Source organism: Rutidosis leptorrhynchoides, chromosome 7, assembly GCF_046630445.1.
Source record: "Rutidosis leptorrhynchoides isolate AG116_Rl617_1_P2 chromosome 7, CSIRO_AGI_Rlap_v1, whole genome shotgun sequence".
Classification (NCBI taxonomy): Eukaryota; Viridiplantae; Streptophyta; class Magnoliopsida; order Asterales; family Asteraceae; genus Rutidosis; species Rutidosis leptorrhynchoides.
In genome coordinates, this window is record NC_092339.1 from 302,539,176 (window position 1) to 302,560,085 (window position 20,910).

Below are 20,910 nucleotides of genomic sequence, written 5' to 3' on the forward strand. Positions count from 1 at the left end.
CTTTAATTCTTAACAGGTGGTCCTCAGACATATCCTTGGTTAAGGAAGACCTGACTAAGGTACCGATGTGGATAAAGTTTTATGATATTCTTTTAACTGGGTTTACCGAAGAGGGGTTGAGTATTATAGCTACTAAGTTTGGGAAGCCTTTGAGACTAGATTAACATATGATTACAATGTGCAAAGAAGCCTGGGATGGACCAAGTTTTGCACGGGCAATGATTAAAGTTTTAGCTACTAGTGAATTACGGGATACGTTAAGGGTTGCTACTCATGCGGAAGATGGTATGAGTAAAAGGTTTATATAGTGACTGATGAGTATGAATGGAAACCTCCTCGGTGTTCAGGTTATTGTGTGTTTGGGCATAAGGATAATCAATGTTCGAGGAAAATTTCGTTGACTAAGGATATTGCTAAGGAACCGACTGTGATGGTGGTCACTAAAAAGAAGACGAGCGCTGGTACATGAGGTAGTCAGAAGCAGAATCCTAAAGAAGGTGTTACCATCGATAAGAATAAACCTAAAATGATTTATCGACCAAAGGTGAATGCGCGAAATGCAAATAATAATAGGAAAACTGAAGTTGGTAAATCAAGTGGAAGGAAGGGTCCACATCAAATAAGTTTGAGTCACTGGCGAACATGGATGAGGATAATTGTCAGAAGTCGGTATTGAATCTTATTGATGAACCTAGTGATGTGGAGGAAGATGATGGGGAGACGGTTCAATTTTTGGCTAAGATGGATTCTTCTAAGGCAACGAACCCGTTTGGCATGTAATCGGGATGGTTATAATTGGTAGATCCGCTTTTATGATTTAGGTCGTGTTCTTGTTAGGTCGAGGGTGTTTTGGTTGTGCTAGTCTTTTGTTAGATAGATTGGTCTATCTTGGTGTTTTTGTTTGGTGGTTTGTGAGGCCGCAAGGCGTGCTTGTGGTCGTTTCTCTTCATTGTATGTTTCATTATTTTTAAACAATATTTACTGGGTAAAACCTTTTACCCAAAAAAAATTATATTTTAGGTAAACTAAATAATATTCCTATAAGTTATTTCGTGAATTATTATTCTTCTCGAGTATCATAAATCGTGTGATGTTCTAAATATTCGAATCGTATACTTTTATAATTCGAGTCAAGGTTAAAAGGCCAAGTTTTTGAGTTGGGCCAATTTGGCCCAATATAGTCAAATTAATTTAATATCCCAATGGGCTAGTCCATTTTCTTTTTCAAAATGTATTTAGGACATTTTATAATTTAAATAAAATAAATAAAAGAGTATGGAAAATATCTTTTTTAAAAAAAAAAAATATAAATATATGTATATATGTTTTCGGCAAAAAAAACAAAAGAAAAAAAATGTAATTGTTTTTCTTATCCTCCAGATATCCATATTTAATCCTTTTATTCTAATTTTAGGATAATATCAAAACTAAATAACGATAAGATTCAGAAAAATACATAAATAAATAATAAAAAAAGGGGTCAGCCGAATATGGGGTTAATCCCAAAAATTTTTGGCAACTTTTTATTTATTTATCCCTTTTATCTGTATTATCTCCTCATTTAACAAAATCACAAAAAAATCGAAAACCCTCTCCTCTCTTTTCTTTTTTTTGGTCAACGGCTTCACCATCATCATCTTCATCACCTTTATGTTTTTAAGACTCATCTTCATAAATGTTCATCTCAGTTTAAGATGATTTACGTATTCCGGTTCCTTACAACGCGATCTGTACATCTATCTTTTCCATTTCTTGATTTGAGGTAGTCATAAAACTCCATCTTTTTCAAATCTTCATAATTATGATGCTATTATGCATGTATGTATAGTTATAGTGCTTCGATATAATTGTGGTGTTGTTTAAATAATTAAAATATGTTAAAAATGCAAATTTTCGATTAATATAAATCCGAACAGAAATGAGTTTGCTATTTTCGGGAACCGTGCCATGATTTTATGATGAAACTTTGTTGCTCATCGTGTTCCTCTCGATGTGAAACGAACCGCAAATCGGCACCAAGAACTTATGTTATAATTAATATTTCATAATAAATTTAAAATACTTACATTATAATCAATATTTAATCATTAAATAAATACTTATATTATATCATTTGAATTTATTATAATTTAATTAAAATCATTCAATGTAAGTAATCTTATAATGTACTTATATTATATCAAATAACATTATAATAAGTGATATTGGAATTAAATATACGTCAAATATCAAAGTTGACTTAGGTTCACTATAGTTGACTTTTAGTTGACTTTCTCGTTTGACTTAAGTTGACTTTTGAATAAGGAAACCTTCTAAATAAGGAAACTTTCAAAGTAGAAAGTACGCGTAATACTTATTCAAATCTTTTGTCACATAAATCCAAAGCCACCTCAAACACTAGGACTATCATACATTGACTTGACCTAAGTTAGTTTATATCCTGACCTACTTTTAATATTTAGGTTGGAGTCTAGATCACTCTTGATCTTCTTTATTCGTGTACTTATTATTTCTTCAGTGCATTCTAAGGTGAGTTATAGTCCCACTTTTTCTACTATTTTAAATTCTTTTTGGGATGAGAATACATGCTTTACGTTTTATATGTTAGACACAAGTAATCAAAATTTTAAAATATTCATTGTGAGTTGAACGAAAATGATACCTTAGCTTGGTAACTTGTAACTACTGGTCTCTGCACCGGTAGGCACGAATTCTATTGATAGATGTATCGGGCTTGACCGCCCCATTACTTGCTAGTTGCGCTAGTCTTCGAGGGAATGTTTAGTACTTCATAAAAGATACACATGTTCAGTGTATGGTCCATATAAGAGTAGATAAAACGAGTTAAGTTGGGTTGCCAAGTGCTCACGGGAAAGATGTAATAATATTTTAAGACGTTTCTCAACATTAAATCTTGTGGTCTAATTATATTCAAATTGTTATACTAAACCTATATCTCACCAACATTATTATGTTGACAGTTTACTCACATGTTTTATTCTCAAGTGATGATCGATTATTTGCTTCCGTTGGCTAGAGAGGCTGCATACTGTGTCGCAGATTTTATTTAAACATTTATCAATATTGCATTCAATTTTCATAAACTTTGTTATTATGGTTGTTGGTTGACATTTTGAGTCAACATTTATTACAATTGGGTTGTCTTTAATACTTACAAATGGTTGGATTTCCTTTTTGGGTAATCCCTTTCAATAAACGAATGCAATGTTTGTTTAAAATATTCATATAGAGTTATCAATCAAGATTATGGGACCAAGTAAACGTTGGTCGTCAAGGGTTAATTTGATGGGACGTTTCAGTTTATTCCGCTTGGCCTCCATAATCATAAAACTCCTTTCGTTTGAATAAACGTTGTTGTATTAGAGCTGTTTCAAATTGTCTTTTTTCAAACGTCATAACCATCCAAACCCCTTTGTCTTCATATGCGTCCCTAGTAGTGTTTATATCGTTTCAATCACCATAACTTTCAAAGTTTCTTCATTCGAGGATATTGAGAAGATTTTGTCAGTGATATAGATATAAGTCTCGGGATACACATAGAGTAGTGCAGGGCCGGTTCTATGCTTTTCAATGTTCTGTGCGAGTAGGAAAAAAGAGGCCCCCTCATAAACAAATACTCCGTAACACATTATGTTTTAGGGTTTTAGAGTCGAGTCAAGCTACACGACTCATTCTCACGTTGATTTTCATCATTTTCATTTCTGCCACACTAAAATTTAATCCATCCACACTAAATTATATAGAGTTCCTATATTACCCTTCTTTAGTTTATTTAAATCTTCAACCATAAATAATATTCCTTATTACTCCGTATATCAGTTCTCACCACCTCCATTATTCTTTTATTCCTATCCATCCCCACCAGATTAAACTCAAATAATTTTCAAGACTCTTTATTTTATCAAGCAAGATTGTTAACCACCATTAGAATATTTGCCCACCACGAGACTACATGATATTTTTTATTCTCTTATTTAAAAAAACCATCTAAATCATTACTACTGTTTTGTTATTACTATATCTTAGAACATATTAGCAACATTATGCCTTTGACGGAGCAAACACCGGTATTTGGCCGGAATAATATAGGGAGGTGGCCGCCGGAAATCAATTTATGGCAGGATGGGTTTTTTAATGTGTGGCGGCTCGTTGGTGGTCTACCACTGTTAAAGTTAGGTGGGTTAGATTCGTACATAGATTACTAGTTTGATGCTGGTGGTCACGACTTCTAACTTGTAAAGAGCCGGAAGTAATCGTTGATTTAAAAGTTTGGGGGTATTAGTTTTGGAAACTTTGGGGAGAGGTAAAAAATAAATTAGAGGAGATGAGGCATTTTAGGAGTACGGAATATTCTATGGTTTTAATTTAAATTACTGTAATTGAATTTTAAATTGAAGGGTAATATAGAAACTTCATATTAATTGGTGTGGATGATTGAAATCTAGTGTGGCAGAATCAATTCATTTTTCATTTACATTAGTTTCATTATATCCATGTAGTTTCAATATTTATTCAGATTTTTTTGTTGGTAATCATTGAATTATTATAATCTTCATTATTTTTGTTTTATTTATTATTATTAGTATTATTACAGTATTATTTAATCTAACAATAAACTTATTTAAATTCTTGTAGGGATTGGGAAATATATTCTTACCATATCATGCACTGGAAAAAAAAACCGATCTTTGTTGTGATAAAAAATGAACAAGGTCTATAATATAATATAATTAAAAAGTTATCTTTGTAGTGTTGATCATTACGAGTGAATAGCTTGTAAATATTTTGCAATGACTTGCGAGTGAAACATAAATAATGCTGAGAACATCCCAAGTGATCTTTTGTAATGGTAAAATATTCATCAAAACTTCGCCGCCACCATTATAAATTAACATACATAGTTCGTAAATAAATATACTATAATATAATTATCGCATATCAGAAGAAAGAGGAAAGATACTATAAAAAGGGAAGAAGCACAAAGGAACAATTTATCCGCATGTACATTTGGTTGGAATTTAAGCTATTGTTTTTTATCCCACATCGGTATGTAAATAATGAAGGATACACTATAAATCTAGAAGCTTTTATTAATAGATCAAAATGAATAAAAGTTGGTTTTGTTTGCTTGACCTTGTTATTGTTTACTTTTCTTAAAGTTGGGCTTATTGATTTTTGTCTAATACCTACAAATATTGGGCCCCTATAATTATTGTTGGGCTTACTGATTTTTGTCTAATACCTAGAAATATTGGGCCCCTTCGGGCCGGGCCTGGAGTAGTGTACGTGAGCACTTTTGTCGACTTATGTATGGTGGGTCAACATATCTATAGTTGGGACTTTGATGACTATTCACTAACGTTAAAATTTTTGCTTTAAATAAGATCGATAGGATTTATTTGTGACATTTCAAAATCGTGATTATGTAGTTCATGTGACATTTTTTAAACCATTAGAACAAATAGATAATAAGTGATCATACAAATTTGAAAGTTTTTTCTTTAAACGAGGATCATTGAAGTCTGTTAGTCAACTATACGATGTAGCCTTGTTATCAATCGTACCCATATCCCTTTTATAAAATGACTCTTTAGATTTATACGTTCGGTGTGATGGTCGTTTTACTTTATCGTTACTTGTCATTACTCATAATTGTTGTCATCATCAAAACCTAGATTAACATTTGAAGATTAGTGTTGAGCTTACACCAACATGCTTTATTATGTCTGTAATTGTTTTTGCTTTATAGCTTCTTCCAAGTTTAATAAAATTCGGTCGTTATAAAAATCATCTAATAACCGTCTCTTTATCAATTTTAAGTTCTATTTTGAAGAGTTTAAGACAATTATAGCTACACTTTAAAAATATGGCTGAAGAACTTTGTTGCAGACGTCCTGCGTTCGAATCTCACTCGAGGGGGTTTTACCACATGTTATGTCTGTATGAATTGGCCGTGTAGGTTTCCTCTTGATGAACGGTTCGACCAAGGGAATGATTAGTGAGTGAGTTCCGACATCACGTTCAGGTCCTCGTCATTGACTCTAATCACCGTTAAAAAAAAATAATTAATTGGATCTTGTTCATGTACAGGTTATTTTAACAATTTTCCGAATTTGTATTAAAGTAAAGTAAATAAATAAATTATGGACTAAATTCTCAAATTCGTCCCCGTGTTTGTTCCTTTTCTATTTTTTAGTCCCTCCCAATTAATATCTGCAAAAACCATCCTTATTTCCATTTTTAAGTTCCAATTTAGTCCTTCTGTTAACATCCGTTTAAAGTTGCCGTTAGTACTATTTTGTGCTAGTCACGTGACAATTTAAAACATACGCAGTCACATATTACAAAACGGTTCTGAATCTCTGGATAAAGTCAACATTCTAATGTATCATTAACGTATGCAAACACAGGCTACAAGCTTGATCTCGAATACTTGAAATCCCACTCCAATTTTCCTCAAATAATATTTAATTTAACTAATAATGATAAAAATCGATAAGCACAATAAGCTATAAGCACTCAAATCATATACTGTATATTATCTATTATCTATAAAAAAAAACAAAGTACTCATCAAATATAAGCTCAATTGCATTCAATTAATACAAAAAATTAGCATACATCAACAACAATGAATTAGTTACATGTATAAAAAAAGCATACTGATTAACGTCAGATTGTAACCGTCGTTTTTGGATTTCGCATTAGCAAATGCTTGGAGCGAAAGTCCACTGCCACCTAATCTCGTTTCGTTTTTCTTAAATTTGTAGTGATTATTAACTGGACCTACAAAATTTGATCTCTGATCATTGTTAGGGCTTCTTGTACCACTGCTGTTTTTCATTTTGTAATTAACAGAGTGATGAAAATTCTGATAGTATTGATGTTACGGAATTATGTATAGTTTCAAAGAAACCCTAGAAATTGCGTTGAAATTTACTAATGGGTCAAAATTATAAATACGTTGTAGGTCACGTGATAAGCATGTCAATTAGAAACCTTAACAAACGTTGCACCAGTTTACAGCAGGGACTAAATTGAGATTGAAAATGGCATTTAAGGACTATTATAAATGAGTTTAATGGAAAGGGACTAAAAAACAGAAAAGGAACAAACACAAGGATGAATTTGGTAATTTTGTCTAAATTATGATTGGCTTGACATCCCGTATGCGATAAGTTAAACTAAAGTAAATAAGTAAATAAATAAATAAAATGTGAATAATGTATATCTTGACGTCAAATATGAGATTAGTTAATTGTATACTTTTATAAATAGATAAGGATAACGGAGTAAAGTTTTTTTATACCTTTAATTAGTGCATGTAGAACAAAAAAGTAAGTAAAAAGTAAGCATTTTTACTGTAAAGTAAGGAAAAAGTAAATGTGACTAGGAGCTTTTTATTTGGGGGCAAGGGGGCACCCACCATCAATGGATTTGTATTTTTCAGTATTAAAATTTTGGATTTTTAGACTTTATTCCCGGTGAAATTTTCTTTTTTGCCCCAAAAGCTATATATTTTGACCAAAACCTTAGTATTTTGCCCAAATTTCTCCAAATTTTGCCCTAAAAACTTCAAATTTTGCTCACAAACCTTCAAATTTTGACACAAACCTCCATATTATGCATAAAAACCTCCAATTTTTGCCCCAAATCCTCCGTATTTTGCCCAAAAAACTTGTTACGGTTTACATTTTTTTTTTTGCCCTTTGTGAAAAAAAAAATCCTGATTCCACCACTGCATGTTACGATTTTTTTTTTTTAAACTTTTGCATTTGTCTGAAGACAATTAATATGTAACGAGTGAAGTAATATATGGTTAACACGTACAAGTGTTGTTGGTGCAGATGTAGAATACTTCAACTGTGGAATAAATCAGTGCAATACTATTTGATGAATTACTATCAACGATATGGTGTAGGATGTAGAATACTTCAATTGCATGCTGAATAAATCAATACAATAGATCATACGTGTTGATCACGCATGTAGGATTGTTTCATAATGGAGAGAAAAAAAATATGGACAATACACGTTAACTTACCTAAATATTACATAACAAGTTTTGGGGTTAACCGCGATTCGCTACGGTCGAAGTGCAATTGGCCCCAAATAACTGAAAAATAAAGACTTCCATGACTCGAACCCACAACCATCCGGTACCTATGCGAGGAGTATAAGTGTATAACAATTCATCAATTAATTTTTTTGGGTTTTAAATATGACATTATTATTTATGTGCGATTTAAATAAATAGAATTTTAAGTTCATAAAAAAAGCCGCCAAGTTTAGAAGCCAAGACCATTAGGTTAAATTACCCCATGACCACTCATCCAACATTGGTTTACTTTATTTTTACAACTTTTTTTATTAGTTAAACAAATCGAGTTTTATAATAAAAAATAAAAAAAGAGGGCCGCTAGTTTCGAACCCGTAACCTCTAAGTTAAAAAAAACTCTCATAACCACTCTGAAAACATAGATTTTGTATATATTAACACATTTATTATTTATGGGTTAAAATATCAGATTTTAAAATCAATTGCAAATTCAATTTTAATTTTAATTTTACTGTTCATGTTTCTTTATATATATATATATATATATATATATATATATATATATATATATATATATATATATATATATATATATATATATATATATATTATTACACAAATTATAATCGAGTATATATGATACTATCCTTTTATTTATTAATTAAAAAAGAATATTTTTTTGTAACATTCTGATATCGAAAACAGCAAAACGGGGTGCCGCGCAAATAGGCGGAGCTGGAAGGCTGAATTGAAAAATAAATAAAATGAGAAAAGGGACCTCTTTGCAATTTTGCATGGCCGAATTTGGGATTTGTTTAATCAGTTTTTGAGTAATTTCTCTTCATTTCTACTTCACCCTACTCAAACTTAGAGAGAGAATAAACCTTAGAGAGAGAAAGCTTGGAATTGAAGAAGAATGTGACCTCTTAAACCCCATATTGAAGTTCAATCTAAGTGTAGCTGCTATCTAGTTTTGTTCTACACTTGTGGTAAACCCTAAATCCGAATTTATGAGTTTAATTTCGTTTTTGGGTTAGAGTTTGGGTTGGTGTTGTGTTTAAGACCCATTTTCTTGTGAAATTAGGGTTCTTGTGGTGTAAATTGGATGTGTAAACCCTATTTGGTAACCTAGGGTTTTGAGTGACAAATTTGTAAGACTTAGGTCTTGCATGAGCTTGATAATCACTAGAACAATTGTAAATTAGTGATATTATTAATTACTTGTGTGAACTTGATTTTGGATGTAAACCCTCAATTTAGGTTAACAATGTCATGACCCGAATTTTTCCATGATTATATATTATATGAGATTCATATTTACATGATTAAATGTTTCCAACATGTTAAGCAATCAAACTTGTCAAGACTTGATTAATTGAAACGGTTTTTATGTAAACGTTTGACCACCCAGTTTTTCCGATGATTCACGAACGTTATAACTTGTATATGACATGATATTATATATATGAACATATATATATATATATATATATATATATATATATATATATATATATATATATATATATATATATATATATATATATATATATATATATATATATATGTTAACATGATGAAATGATAATGAAGTATCTCATTAAGTATATTAACAATGAACTATATATATAAAATGAGACTACTAACTTAAGGATTTTGATACACTATATATATGTAACGATTATCGTTGTAACAACGTCTTAATATTTATATATCGTATTAAGATATATTAACACACTATATCATCATGATAATATAACAATTTAACATCTCATTAGGTATAATAACAATTGGATTAATTACAATTAACAAGATCGTTAACTTAAAGGTTTCGAAACAGCACTTACATGTAACGACTAACGATGATTTAACGACTCAGTTAAAATGTATATACATGTAGTGTATTAAGATGTATTAATACACTTTTGGAAGACTTCAAGACATATATCAAAACACTTATACTTATCAAAGTTGGTTACAATTACATTCCCATTCGTTTTCATCAACAATTCTACTCGTATTCATTTAGTATTCGTACTCGTATTATATCCAGCTTTTAGATGTACATACTATTGGTATATACACTTCAATGATCAGCTCTTAGCAGCCTTAATGAGTCACCTAGACATGTGGGAACCATCATTTGGAAACTAGCATGAAATATCTAGCAAAAAATACAAACTAATGGAGACTCTATGGTACATGCATAATCACGTTTTCATCATTCATCACCAACACTTTCATTTTCCAACTTTCATGCATCAAACACATCTCTCTCAAATTCTCTCTTGATGTTCTAAGTGTTCTTCATCATCTTCATCAAGTTCTACATCAATCTAGCTAATAAATCTAACCTTTGATCACCATACAAAACAACTACTCAAGAACACATCAAAAACACTTTCAAGTTTACTAAATTACTTCCAAGCTTTCAAATCCATTTCAAGTAATCATTCAAGATCAAGAAACCTTTGTTATTTATAGTAGTTTATCTTTCTAAATCAAGGTAATAATCATATTCAAGCTTTGATTCGATTTCTATAACTATAACTATCTTAATTCAAGTAGTAATCTTACTTGAACTTGTTTTCGTGTCATGATTCTACTTCAAGAACTTCCAAGCCATCAAAGATCCTTTGAAGTTCAAGTTATTTTTTTTCATCATTTCTAGTAGGTTTACCTACTATACTTGAGGTAGTAATGGGGTTCATAACCTTGTTCGATTCATATATATATAACTATCTTATTCGAAGATTATAACTTGTAATCACTAGAACATAGTTTAGTTAATTCTAAACTTGTTCGCAAACAAAGTTAATCCTTCTAACTTGACTTTTAAAATCAACTAAACACATGTTTTATATCTATATGATATGCTAACTTAATAATTTAAAACTTGGAAACGCGAAGAACACCGTAAAACCGAACATACGCCGTCGTAGTTAAACCGGGGGCTGTTTTGGGTTGGATAATTAAAAACTATGATAACCTTTGATTTAAAAGTTGTTCTTCTGATAAAATGATATTTCTTATGAACATGAAACTATATCCAAAAATCTTGGTTAAACTTAAAGTAGAAGTATGTTTTTCAAAATGGTCATCAAGACGTCGTTCTTTCGACTAAAATGACTATCTCTTTCAAAAATGACTTGTAACCTGTAACTCCCATTATAAACCATCACTTTTTCTGTTTAGTTTCATAAATTTTAATTCTATACGAAACCATAGCAATTTGATTCACTCAAAACAGATTTGAAATGAAGAAATTATGGGTAAAACAAAATTGGATATAATTACTAGTTTTAGCTACGGAAATTTTATAACAAATCTATACTAACCATATCCTAACTAACTTATCCTATATTCTATATATATATATATATATATATATATATATATATATATATATATATATATATATATATATATATACCTTGATAAACCATAGACACGTATACAATGTTTTGACATACCATATTGATATCATCTATATATATTATTTTGAATAACCCATAAGACACTATATGCGGTAATGCTCGAGTTAGCATATAATGAGTCGAGGTTAATTCTAAAATAATATATATACCATGGGTTGTGATCGAGTCTGAGACATGTATACACTGGGTCGTGAATTGATTCGATATAATATGCATAATATACTATATCAATTTATTTATGTACTACTAATTGTGGACTACTAACGTTGGACTGCTAACTTAACAACTTAAATCGTCAACACGTAATAAAATATGAGATGAATATATTTCTATCATACATTGATATATATGTATATATTTGTTATAGGTTCGTGAATCGACCGTGGCCAAGTCTAATTTTCGACGAATCGAAAATCTGTGAAAGTGAGTTATAGTCCCATTTTTACTATATAATATTTTTGGGATGAGAATACATGCAGTTTTCTAAATGTTTTACAAAATAGATACAAGTACTCGAAACTACATTCTATGGTTGGATTATTAAACCGAATATGCCCCTTTTTAGCTTGGTAGCCTAAGAATTAGGGAAATGGCCCCTAATTGACGCGAATCCTAAAGATAGATCTATCGGGACCAACGAGCCCCATCCGAGTTACAGATGCTTTAGTACTTCGATTTATCATATCCGATGAGAGTCCCGGAATGATGGGGATATTCTATATGCATCTTGTTAAGGTCGGTTACCAGGTGTTCACCATATGAATGATTTTTATACACAGGTTATGTGTATCATGTTTTGTACACGAGATGTATGTGTGCAGTTAAATATTGAAATCTTGTGGTCTATTATTATAATTTGATATATATAGGTTAAACCTATAACTCACCAATATTTTTGTTGACGTTTAAAGCATGTTTATTCTCAGATGATTATTAAGAGCTTCCGCTGTTGCATGCTAATTAAAGACAAGAAATGGGAGTCAGCATGCTTGTATGATAATGTTTAAAAACTATGTATGATAATGTTTAAAAACTACATTCGAGAAACAAATTGTTGTATCATATTATTGTAAACCATTATGTGATGGTCGTGTGTAAACGTTATATTTTAGATTATCATTTCTTGATAATCTATGTTATGTTTTCAAAACCTTTGTCGATAAAATAAAGGTTATGGTGTGTTTTTAAAAACGAATGCAGTTTTTGAAAAACGTCTCATATAGAGGTCAAAACCTCGCAATGAAACCAATTAATATGAAACGTTTATAATCGATATGAACTGGGCATTTCAAACAATGGGTTTGGTATTAAAATGGGTCAAAGAGTACTTCAAGTACTTGACCTTGAGTCTAAATGGGAACTAAATCACTATCTATTAGTGATTTAGTGGGTTAAGGTCATGGTCTTGACCTAGTTTTAGTATTCAAGTGCAAATTAAGCGGAGGTTGCACTTGGGTGTTTTGGGTTGTAAAAGCTATTGGTGAATTATAGTTTGTTGTATGATGGATTATAGGTGTTACGATTGTTGATTAGTGGAAGTGCAAGCTTGAGACTACATTCATCAGAGATTCAATGTGAGTGGAGTATTTATATGTGTATGCATATAAGTTGCTTTCTTGCGAGTGAAGTGACGAGTGATAACCGGGCGTAAGGATTTACTCTTCGTTGGCCACTTGATGCAAAGTGGTTATTGATATCCGTAAAGATTCACTTTTCCTCGACCACGTTTGCGGTTGTGATGTGTGGCGAGTGTTACTTACTCTTCGTCGGCCATACGGTGCGGTGGAATGTGGTAAGTGTAGTGACCCGAACTTTTCCATGTTTATATATATTAATTGAGATTGATATTTACATGATTAAATGTTTCCAACATGTTAAGCAATCAAACTTGTTAAGACTTGATTAATTGAAATATGTTTTATATAGACAATTGACCACCCAAGTTGACCGGCGATTCACGAACGTTAAAACTTGTAAAAACGACATGACGATATATATATGGGTATACATATGGTTAACATGAGATTATGATAAGTAAGTATCTCCATAAGTATATTAACAATGAGTTATATACATATAAACAAGACTACTAACTTAAGGATTTCGAAACGGGACATATATGTAACGATTATCGTTGTAACGACATTTAAATGTATATATATCATATTAAGATATATTAATATATCATAATATCATGATAATATAATAATTTAACATCTCATTAGATATAATAAATAATGGGTTAACAACATTAATTGAGATCGTTAACTTAAAGGTTTCAAAACAACACTTACATGTAACGACTAACGGTGACTTAACGACTCAGTTAAAATGTATATACATGTAGTGTATTTAGATGTATTAAAATACTTTTGGAAGACTTCAAGACATATATCAAAACACTCATACTTAATGAAAATAGTTACAGTTACTTTTCCATTCTTTTCTTTCATCAAGAATTCTAGTCGTATTCTTACCCGTATTATACACAGCATCAAAACGTACTTACTATGAGTATATACCAATAGGAACTAGCATGGGATTCCACTCTTGATTATGTCATGTATGACTAATCAATTTTAACTTCTACCATGAACTAGTCATCTAACTAGAACTCCTTTTAACCCCACTCACCACTCACCAATTACCACTCATCATTCACTCCATTTCACTTCCAATTCTCTTTCTAATTCTCTCTCAACACACACACACACACTATTATGAACGTATTTTTCCAGTAGTTAATCATCATCTTCATCAAAAATCACTTCAAGAATCAAGCTATAATTATCATAGGAAGAACACTTCAAGAACACTTCAAAAATCCCTTCAAGTTTACTAATTTACTTCCAAGCTTTCTAATCCATTCCAAGTAATCATCTAAGATCAAGAAACCTTTGTTATATACAGTAGGTTATCTTTCTTATTCAAGGTAATATTCATATTCAAACTTTGATTCAATTTCTATAACTATAAACTATCTTAATTCGAGTAAAAATCTTACTTGAACTTGTTTTTGTGTCATGATCCTACTTCAAGAACTTTCAAGCCATCCAAGATCCTTTGAAGCTAGATCATTTCTTGTCACTTCCAGTAGGTTTACCTACTAAACTTGAGGTAGTAATGATGTTCATAACATCATTCGATTCATATATATAAAATTATCTTATTCGAAGGTTTAAACTCGTAATCACTAGAACATAGTTTAGTTAATTCTAAACTTGTTCGCAAACAAAAGTTAATCCTTCTAACTTGACTTTTAAAATTAACTACACACATGTTCTATATCTATATGATATGCTAACTTAATGATTTAAAACCTGGAAACACGAAAAACACCGTAAAACCGGATTTACGCCGTCGTAGTAACACCGCGGGCTGTTTTGGGTTAGTTAATTAAAAACTATGATAAACTTTGATTTAAAAGTTGTTATTCTGAGAAAATGATTTTTATTATGAACATGAAACTATATCCAAAAATTATGGTTAAACTCAAAGTGGAAGTATGTTTTCTAAAATGGTCATCTAGACGTCGTTCTTTCGACTGAAATGACTACCTTTACAAAAACGACTTGTAACTTATTTTTCCGACTATAAACCTATACTTTTTCTGTTTAGATTCATAAAATAGAGTTCAATATGAAACCATAGCAATTTGATTCACTCAAAACGGATTTAAAATGAAGAAGTTATGGGTAAAACAAGATTGGATAATTTTTCTCATTTTAGCTACGTGAAAATTGGTAACAAATCTATTCCAACCATAACTTAATCAACTTGTATTGTATATTATGTAATCTTGAGATACCATAGACACGTATACAATGTTTCGACCTATCATGTCGACACATCTATATATATTTCGGAACAACCATAGACACTCTATATGTGAATGTTGGAGTTAGCTATACAGGGTTGAGGTTGATTCCAAAATATATATAGTTTGAGTTGTGATAAATACTGAGATACGTATACACTGGGTCGTGGATTGATTCAAGATAATATTTATCGATTTATTTCTGTACATCTAACTGTGGACAACTAGTTGTAGGTTACTAACGAGGACAGCTGACTTAATAAACTTAAAACATCAAAATATATTAAAAGTGTTGTAAATATATTTTAAACATACTTTGATATATATGTATATATTGTTATAGGTTCGTGAATCAACCAGTGGCCAAGTCTTACTTCCCGACGAAGTAAAAATCTGTGAAAGTGAGTTATAGTCCCACTTTTAAAATCTAATATTTTTGGAATGAGAATACATGCAGGTTTTATAAATGATTTACAAAATAGACACAAGTACGTGAAACTACATTCTATGGTTGAATTATCGAAATCGAATATGCCCCTTTTTATTAAGTCTGGTAATCTAAGAATTAGGGAACAGACACCCTAATTGACGCGAATCCTAAAGATAGATCTATTGGGCCTAACAAACCCCATCCAAAGTACCGGATGCTTTAGTACTTCGAAATTTATATCATATCCGAAGGGTGTCCCGGAATGATGGGGATATTCTTATATATATGCATCTTGTTAATGTCGGTTACCAGGTGTTCACCATATGAATGATTTTTATCTCTATGTATGGGATGTGTATTGAAATATGAAATCTTGTGGTCTATTGTTACGATTTGATACATATAGGTTAAACCTATAACTCACCAACATTTTTGTTGACGTTTAAAGCATGTTTATTCTCAGGTGAATACTAAGAGCTTCCGCTGTTGCATACTAAAATAAGGACAAGATTTGGAGTCCATGTTTGTATGATATTGTGTAAAAACTGCATTCAAGAAACTGATTTCGATGTAACATATTTGTATTGTAAACCATTATGTAATGGTCGTGTGTAAACAGGATATTTTAGATTATCATTATTTGATAATCTACGTAAAGCTTTTTAAACCTTTATTTATGAAATAAAGGTTATGGTTTGTTTTAAAAATGAATGCAGTCTTTGAAAAACGTCTCATATAGAGGTCAAAACCTCGCAACGAAATCAATTAATATGGAACGTTTTTAATCAATAAGAACGGGACATTTCAGTAAGTGTCACCTAACGGATTCGTTTTTCGTCGAACAGATTCGTGTGTACATGGTAGTGTTATCCGGAAGGTGCTTTCGTCGGCCACAAACATGGGTTGAATAGTGTTATATCACATGATGACTAGCACTATTGCGTATGGTTAACCATATTTGTGTGTTTGTAGTGTTGCATGTTATATTGCCATTATATGTGTTGTGATGCTAGCTTGTATGCGAGCGTGTGTAAGTATGTTCAAGTAAGTAGGTTACGTATGTATGCATGCATATAAGTATCATGCATAATTGTGTGTTTGTAGTGTAGCATGTTAAGTATGCGCAAGTAAGTTTGGTTCGTCTGTACTTCTATTTCTTTATCGATTGATGAATTGACTTGGTTATATGTTATCATTTTTTTGCAAGAAAAAATGCGTTAAAAGCTTAAACTGGCATAGCCCAACGTTTCACCACATGTCCTTGAGTCATGGGATAGAGAGAGGTCATGTGGTCGATCCTTAGGGATGCCCCTGATTTCTCCCAATTAAACATTAATAGTGGTGGTATATATTGATTATATAGGGAGATTTTACCGGTCCGCTCGATTGGATAAAGGCTCGACCACATGCCCGTATGAATTGTGGTTCGATGTCCCCCTGGTTAGCGGTTCGGGTTTCCGTCCAAACGTGTGCCTAAGTAATAAATGAGAGTATTCGATATCAAAATTGTCATTAAAAAAAACTATGAATAAAAGATTCAAAAAAATATCCTTTAACCAATATCAATATCAGTTAACTTACAATAATATTCTATTGCTTTTCATAAAAATACTCCAATTTTTTTTACCGGCAATTTTTGCATCGAATACTCTCATTTGCGACTCACACACGCTACGTAGGAAACTCCAAGGATCATCCCGGGTTGCTCGGCAACTAATCGCGAGAACTGGGTTGCTTGGCGACTAATCACAGTAAATCCTGGAGAAAACCTCCTTTCCTCGGAATCAAACCCGAGTTGCTTGGCAACTAATCGCGGGTCCACTCTACTTGGATACCATTGAAGCAATGCTCCGTTGGTATAAAAATGCTCCTATTACACAACTTATGCCTTATTTGTTTTCTTTAACAATAAAATGCTAAAAGTACTAAAATTTTAAGTTATTTTTAGATGTTTACTTTGTTGCTACTAAGGCGTTTAACACATAAAACAAATCATTACTTTATTGCATAGTATATTCTATCTTATTAAAATGACATTAAATATTTATATTATTACTGCCATATCTGTTTAGAATTTAATAAAAATACTAAACAGACTTGAGTCTCAAGTCTTCGATCGATGACTTTCAATTCCCCACCTGATATTTTTAAAAAACGTAAGGATAAGATTATACTTGGTAAATCATAAACATATACTTTGAAAAGTATATTAAAAAAAAAAAAAACTCATTTTCATTTGACTTTCAGAAAAAAAAAAAAAAAAGTCATCTCTGACTTACAAATTCAATATTTGTTGGCAGAAAGCACTCCTAGCTCATTATTTCCATTTTTTTTTATCACATCCTAACATCTAACCTAGGTATATAAATACAAAAACGATATTAGCTATCATATCAAATTCAAATTCACAAAAATTCACAAATTAAAAACACGATGAAATCTCAACTAATACTTTCATTTATAACTCTTTGTTTTTGTGTAACAATATCAACATCCTTCCATGATCATGTTACACCAAGTTCTCAAGGTTTCATAAGTTGCCTTGAATCCAAATACAATAATGTCAGTGGCATGTCTCAACTCATTTTCACCCCTAATAATGTATCCTTTCTACCAATTTGGGAAGCAAGAGTCAACAACCATAGATTCAACAAAACCTCAACTCCCAAACCATCGATTATTGTTACTCCGATAGACGATGCTCAGATCCGAGCAACACTTTTATGCACCAAGAAATGTGGGTACGAGATGAGGATTAGGAGCGGAGGCCATGACTATGAGGGAGTCTCCTCCACTGCCGATGTTCCATTTGTGATACTTGATCTAGCCAGAATGAGGTATGTAAATGTGAACGTCGCAAAAAGCACCGCATGGGTTCAAGGTGGCGCTACACTTGGTGAAGTGTACTATACCATATCTCGAAACACCAACAAGTTGTCTTTCTCTGGTGGTTTATGTCCCACGGTGGGTATTGGTGGGTATATAGGTGGTGGTGGCTATGGAAACTTGATGAGAAAATATGGTCTTGCTGCGGATAATGTTGTTGATGTTCGGTTCATGGATATCAATGGAAAGATTTTAAATAGAAAGTCTATGGGCGAAGATCTATTTTGGGCAATTCGTGGTGGTGGGTCTGCAAGTTTTGGAATCGTTCTTGCATGGAAGCTTAGATTGGTTCCGGTGCCTGAATTAGTAACTGTGTTTTTAGTGAACATAACTTTGGAACAAGGTGCCACGGAGATTTTCTATAAGTATCAACACGTTATACCGAATATTGATGAAAATTTGTCCATCAGAGTTCAAATGTCTAGCGAAGATATCGTCAACACTAACAAGAAAACCATACGAATGTTATTTTATGGACTTTATCAAGGCTCAATGGACACATTAGTTTCTTTGTTAGACGAGAAATACCCCGAGCTTAATGTCACACGGGAAATTTGCCAAGAGGTGACAATGGTCCAGTCGACTCTTTTTTTCCAAGGCTATCCAACTAACACCCCACTAGAAGCCCTTGCTAACCTAACTATCGGCTTCAGGCTCAACGGACAAAACAAATTAGATTACGTACGCACCCCAATTCCTGTAAGTGGCCTCAAAAGTATCTGGAGAAAGTTGTTTAAAAGTGTAGGATCAACGGTGATCATACAACCTTTTGGGGGGAAAGTGAATGAGTACTCGGAGTCGGCACTTCCCTTTCCTCATAGAGCTGGAGTGTTGTACCAATTTCACCAATTGGTTCGGTTTGATGACCAAACCTCAGACACGACACCAATATCGTTGCAACGTATAAGTTGGTTAAGGAACTTTAACAAGTATATAACACCTTATGTGTCAAAGAACCCGAGGGGGGCGTTTTATAACTACATTGATTTTGATCTGGGTGTTGGAAGTGCTACTTATGAAGAAGCAAGTGTGTGGGGCAATAGATACTGGAAGAAAGACAACTTTAAGAAGTTAATTCGCCTCAAAGCTAAAATTGATCCACACAACTTCTTTCACCATCCACAAAGTATACCTGTTTTTTAGTTTATCATATTATATGGTCTTTTTATGCTTGTGACTTATATGTTTGGTTTTGCATTTTTTATTTCTTATTTGAAAATGTATCTATTATTGATGAATGAATAAACAAAAACTGACTTTAATTATGCGTTCTTATTTTGGATGATTCGCTAATATAGTTACATGTGGAGTAAAAAATACGGTATTTTGTGTTCAACCGAGTGTGAAATTTAATGGTGAATACACATTGAGTTTATTTGTAAGAGAAACGATTAAGTGTTGAATAATTATGGAAATACGTATTGTAATAAAGAGTATATGCTGTAAGGTGCACCACAATATCTTCTACTATTTATACATCGAAAAATTTTGAGTCTTTTTTTTCGAATGGTCAATATTTATCAAAAACAGCTAGCCCGCCAATAAGAGTGACCGCCAATAAATATCTGCAGGATCACAAATTTGAAAAGTTATGGATCGAGTGAATTGGCCCAATGGTCACTTAGGCAGACTATGTTTGAGCAAGAACACTATTTTCTAATGTAAAGTTAGTTAAAGAGTAGATTAATTTTAATGCATACATTGTTATGACACGGAACTTTAGGGACCCAATCCACCTTCATTCAAACTTAAACAATCCTATTAGAGAAAATATTTCGTAACTTGAACAAGTGAGATATGTTCATATCGTTATATAGATAGTTTGGTGTATATTTGGAACTTATCTTGAGAATATATATTTATCTCTACTAATTCTCTTATATAAGGTGACAAGTAACATTGGTACCAAATGAAGCACGTTGATTATCTTTGCGTTTTAGTTTCTATTAATCATCCATTTTGAAATATAAGTATTGGTGTATATATGTAGAATGGGTCGTACATTTCAGATTTGTAACATTTGAAGTTTAATATTTTATTATTTTTGTTATGGAAACTTTAGTTGTTTCCGTATTAGTAAGATTTATTTTATTGAGTAATTGTTTTCACTTTAAGTGGAACTACATATTATAATTTATATGGTAATGTTTGAGAAAATTACAATGTATATTTTTAACTGCATTTATGACTGACGTGTAGCTCACTTGTTTAAACCCTAGTATTTGAATTTAAATACAAACAAAACTCAATTAATACTGTA

The 20,910-nt window shown here is 31.8% G+C and overlaps 1 protein-coding gene across 1 annotated transcript; it reads left to right on the forward strand.

Moving 5' to 3' along the window:
- Positions 1–642: 642 nt before the first annotated feature.
- LOC139860117 (tetrahydroberberine oxidase-like) lies at positions 643–19,793 on the forward strand. Its single transcript, XM_071848892.1, has 2 exons — positions 643–756; positions 18,150–19,793. Exons 1-2 carry the CDS (start codon positions 643–645, stop codon positions 19,791–19,793), a joined length of 1,758 nt encoding a protein of 585 aa, XP_071704993.1.
- Positions 19,794–20,910: the final 1,117 nt, after the last annotated feature.